Source organism: Myotis brandtii, unplaced genomic scaffold (genome assembly GCF_000412655.1).
Source record: "Myotis brandtii unplaced genomic scaffold, ASM41265v1 scaffold4, whole genome shotgun sequence".
NCBI lineage: Eukaryota > Metazoa > Chordata > Mammalia > Chiroptera > Vespertilionidae > Myotis > Myotis brandtii.
In genome coordinates, this window is record NW_005365371.1 from 3888111 (window position 1) to 3892734 (window position 4624).

The 4624-nt window shown below is 43.3% G+C and overlaps 1 protein-coding gene across 1 annotated transcript in view; it reads right to left on the bottom strand.

Annotated features, from left to right (window-relative positions):
• The window catches only part of UBXN7 (UBX domain protein 7), a 79846-nt gene extending 75228 nt beyond the window's left edge, over positions 1-4618 (bottom strand). Inside the window, exon 1 of the mRNA XM_005873159.2 lies at positions 4528-4618. Within this exon, the coding sequence (XP_005873221.1) occupies positions 4528-4600 (73 nt within the window). The 5' untranslated portion in view covers positions 4601-4618. The remainder of the gene's footprint in view (positions 1-4527) is intronic.
• Between the last annotated feature and the right edge of the window lie 6 nt (positions 4619-4624).

Below are 4624 nucleotides of genomic sequence, written 5' to 3' on the forward strand. Positions count from 1 at the left end.
GCCATCTTTGTTGGCGGTTAACCGCCATCTTGGCTGGCAGTTAATTTGCATATCGCCCTGATTAGCCAATGGGAAGGGTAGCGGTCGTACGCTAATTACCATGTTTCTCTTTTATTAGATAGGATGCCTGCCCCTATCTCCTCCAGGCTTCTGCACATGTCCCTCCTGCTAGGAATATCTCCTCTCTAGGTTTTATTTTATTTTTTTATTTTTATTTATTAATTTGAGAGAGAGAGAGATTTGTTGTTCTACTTATTCATGTATTCATTGGTTGATTCCTGTATGTGCCCTGACCGGGGATAGAACCCCCAACCTTGGTGTATCGGGACAACGCTCTGACCAACTGAGCTACCTAGCCCAGGGCTCTCCTCTAGGTTTTAGCTAAGAAGTTATTTCTTCTGAGAAGCCTTTCTTGACCTCCCGCTTTTGTGAACCTTACCATTTCCCCGCTATGTTACAATACTGATGTATGTGTCTGTATTTCCGTTAATCTTTAAGCTTTTTGAGGACAAACATTCTGTCCTGCTCATGGCATTATCTGCTGGATCTGAACAATGCCTGGCACACTGCAGTCTACCACTAAATACTTAATTTATTAGTAAGATTCTATTCACAACTCAACAAAAAAAAAGTTCCTCCCAAAATTTCTGTTCAAACGTCATTATCACCTTTTGAAATAGTTCTTAAAATCCCAAAGAGTTTTCTTTTGACATCTAGAACACTTGCAACCACCTTTCCTGAAACAGAACTTAAACACATTTTAATACCCAAGAGAAATGTATTGTAGAAAAAACTACGAATGGAAATTGGCCACAAAGCCAAATACCACACACACCAGCTCCTAATTTCTGTAACAAATATTCATTCAACAACTTTAGAGAAACATTAAACTAAGGTCTCTTTTACAACTGAGGTTCTATACTTTCATTAAGTGCATAAATGTCTACTATGCACAAAGTTTTAGCATTCTATAGTAACAAACTCGTCTTCTCAGAGTATTTTCTCTTCCCTCACATATTGTCTACCTTCTGATTACCTATTAATTTTTACCTATCCTATAGTCTGTGTATCCCTTATCTCAAGAATTAACCTGATTGCCCTGGCGAGTGTGGCTTAGTTGGTTGGAGCATCATCCCGTACCAAAAGGTCTTGGGTTCAATTCCTGGTCAGGGCTCATACCCAGATTGCCAGTTTGATCCCTGGTCGGGGTGCATATGGGAGGCAACCAATCTCACATCAATGTTTCTCTCTCTCTCTTCCCCTCTCCCTTCCTATTGGAGTGACATTGGTTAATAAAATCACATAGGCTTCAAGTGTACATTTCTATGATACATGATCTGCACATTGCATTGTCAGCAGTCATTCAAGGCCATGTATGAGGAATACCAAGTTATAAAATGTAGTAGCCTATAAAGCAACATGACTGGTTTTCTATGTAACTTCAATGTGATTAATTCAAAGACCATCATTTCCCTTGGCTACTTGCTTATCAAAGAGTTTGGTCACTGCCCTTGCAAGCTGCTCAGTGGTTAGAGTGGACTGAAAGATCCTTGGACTGAAGGGTCTCAGGTTCGATTCCTGGTCAAGGCACGCATCTCGGTTGCGCATGCAGGAGGCAACCAATCCATTGTTTCTCTCCTATTGATGTTTCTCTCTCTGTCTCTCCCCATCCCTTCCACTCTCTCTAAAAATCAATGGAAAAAATATCCTCAGGTGAGAGATAAACACCACCAAAGAGTTTGATAATTAAAAAAATGTAATGTTAACTAAAAGTTTCAGAATTCTACTAAAAAAAAAAAAAACAAAAACAAAAAAAATCAGAATTCTAAATTATGTATACTATGTCCCACAATGTAAAAATAAGAAAAATAATAAAAGTCTGTAAACAAAATTTGGAAAATAAAATGTAAAATAAATATTGTTGTGAGAGAGGACTTGTTTTTCCTTTTTCAAAAGTATTTCATGTTGTGATATCTTTCTTTTTTAAATATATTTTATTGATTTTTTACAGAGAGGAAGGGAGAGGGATAGAGAGTTAGAAACATTGATGAGAGAGAAACATCGATCAGCTGCCTCCTGCACACCCACCACTGGGGATGTGCCCGCAACCAAGGTACATGCCCTTGACTGGAATCGAACCTGGGACCATTCAGTCCGCAGGCCGACGCTCTATCCATTGAGCCAAACCGGTTAAGGCTTGTGACATCTTTTTAATAATTTTTTAAATCATAGTCATTACTTCATACTCACATATCATACAGAACGGTATGTTCTATTTAGTGAAAAATAAGAAAACTCTTTCAACTTTCTATTATATTTCTAAATGCTACAGAAAAGGTAAGACTCACTTTTTTAAAATGTATTGCTTTTACCAGAATGCTGAGCTTCCAGATAAGTAAAATCTTTTTGAAATCAGAGCATAAGCTCTTAAGGTCAGTTTAATTCATCCAGCAATGAATAAATATCAAATATTCTTTTACCATAAATACTACAATTTAAAAATATAGGTGGTCAGAACCCCAAATTTTATTAAGATACATGAAAAAGACTAATGGAGTCAATCAGGTTTCTAATAGTTCATCACTATTTGTAAAAAAAAAAGTTTAAAAATCCCCAAAACTTAATAGAAATTCATAATACATTAAGAACAATCTAAGGTATTTTCCCTTTTGCCTTCTGTACCATAGTCTACTGAAGGTCTCCAACTTGATTCAGAAATAGAAAAGCTTGTGACCAAAAAAAAAAAAAAGCTTGTGACCAAGAAATAAGTCATATAGATAGCAGACAGAAACAGAATTAAAGCAATTAAGTGAGTCACTGCATCTCACCACACTCTAGGTTTTGTCTATATCTAACAAAAATGTTGCATTAGAAGAAATAATGTGAGGTTAAAACAATCTGAATTCCTTAAGGGGTGGTAGGATAGCATAAAAACTGAAATTAAACAGGTAGCATATTAAACCATCTCTAAAAAACCTGAATAAAAGATTAATAATCTTCAATATCTGATTCACTACAAAGGTTTTTCTATATAAACATAATCAACAATTTGTATTAACTTATATACACAATAATTTTCTCAATAACAATGATCTGCTTAACCATTGGGAAATCCATTACATCTTTAATCACAAAAGTTTTTAAATATTAAGTAAAGTTATCCCACTCTTCATCCCAGTTTAATTACAAATTTTACTTTGCCAACTCTGGCGTGATGTTTCCTACCCACAGGCTAATGCACCAAACACCTAGCTACTATTGCAGAGCAACAAAATAAAACCAGCTTTAATTGTAAAACAGCAACTTGCATGCAACCTGCAGGACTTAAAACAACGTAAAATCTTACTTAACCAGACCTTGCACCTCTCAAACACTCCGTTCATTAACAGCGGAGCCATTCTCTGCCTCTAAGAAATGACCAGATAAAGGGCAGATCTCCTAAGGAAGAAGAACGAATATTCTGACCTCCTTCCAAAACGACCAACTCGAACGGCAAAACCACACTCGCCGCACGAGGAACGCGTCCCTCAAATCACTCCACGGAGAACTTCATCATGTGCTCCGCCCTCTAATAACTCATGCAAAAAAAAGTTCAGCACCATCAGACACACAAGCCCTCGAGAATGCACAGAATGGCCGAGGGCCTTTCCTCCGGGCGGTGAGAGGCTCGGCGTGTGCCCTTGGCCAGGGCCCAGAGGAAAAGAGAAGCCGAGACTGTGGGGGATGGATGACTGACATCCAGAAACTGATTTTCCCTCGAAGAAGTTTCTGCCGCCATCCCTATTTTATCAGCAGGAGGCCCCGGCGCCATGGTCTCAGTCTCGGTTTCATTATGGGGAGGTGGGAAACGCCACCCCGGATTCCACCGGGCCTTCCCTATTAAGTTGGGGGGGCGGGGGGTCCCCCTCATTCTTCTCTGAAAACCTCAGTCTTGAAGGCACTCCTCAGCCCCCCTCCCTCTCGGGCGGCCTATCCCGCGGGATCGGGGAAGGCGCCGCCGACACCACCGGCGTCGCCGTTAAGACCGGAGGCCCCACACACTCCAGGGCCACGAGCGATGGTTCCGAGGGGCCCCGAGAAGGGCAGGGCAGGCCAGGGACAGGGGGAGAATGACCTGGCCGAGGCAGGAAGGCAAGAGGTAAGGGGATGCACTGCACCCCATGGATGCACCGAAAAGAGAGGAGGATGAAGAAGGAGGAGGGCGGTGGCCCGGGCGCGGCCCCCCACCTCTACCGCCCCCAGGTCCCTGGACCCTTCTCCGGGTCTGGGCTGACAGGGGGTGGGGAGCCTCCCTCCACACGACGAGGAGACCGAGAACCAGGGTGTGGGGTGCGTGGGGGGAGGGGGAGGCCGTCTGCCGCCTGGACCCGGAGACCCGACGCCGTCGTCGCCTCTTCCTCGGGAGAGAGGACGGGAGCGGTGGGGAAAGCCCGAGGGAGGACTGCAGGGAGGTACGGGGCAGCCCGGGGCAGACCTGCCGCCCGCTCCAGACCCCACTCTCCACCTTCCGGTAACCGCGTCTCTTACCGGTGATGGCGGTGAACTGCTGAATTAACCCCTTCAGCGCCGAGGACGCCGCGGAGCCCCCGTGGGCAGCCATCTTACCGCCGCCGCCGCTGCCGCG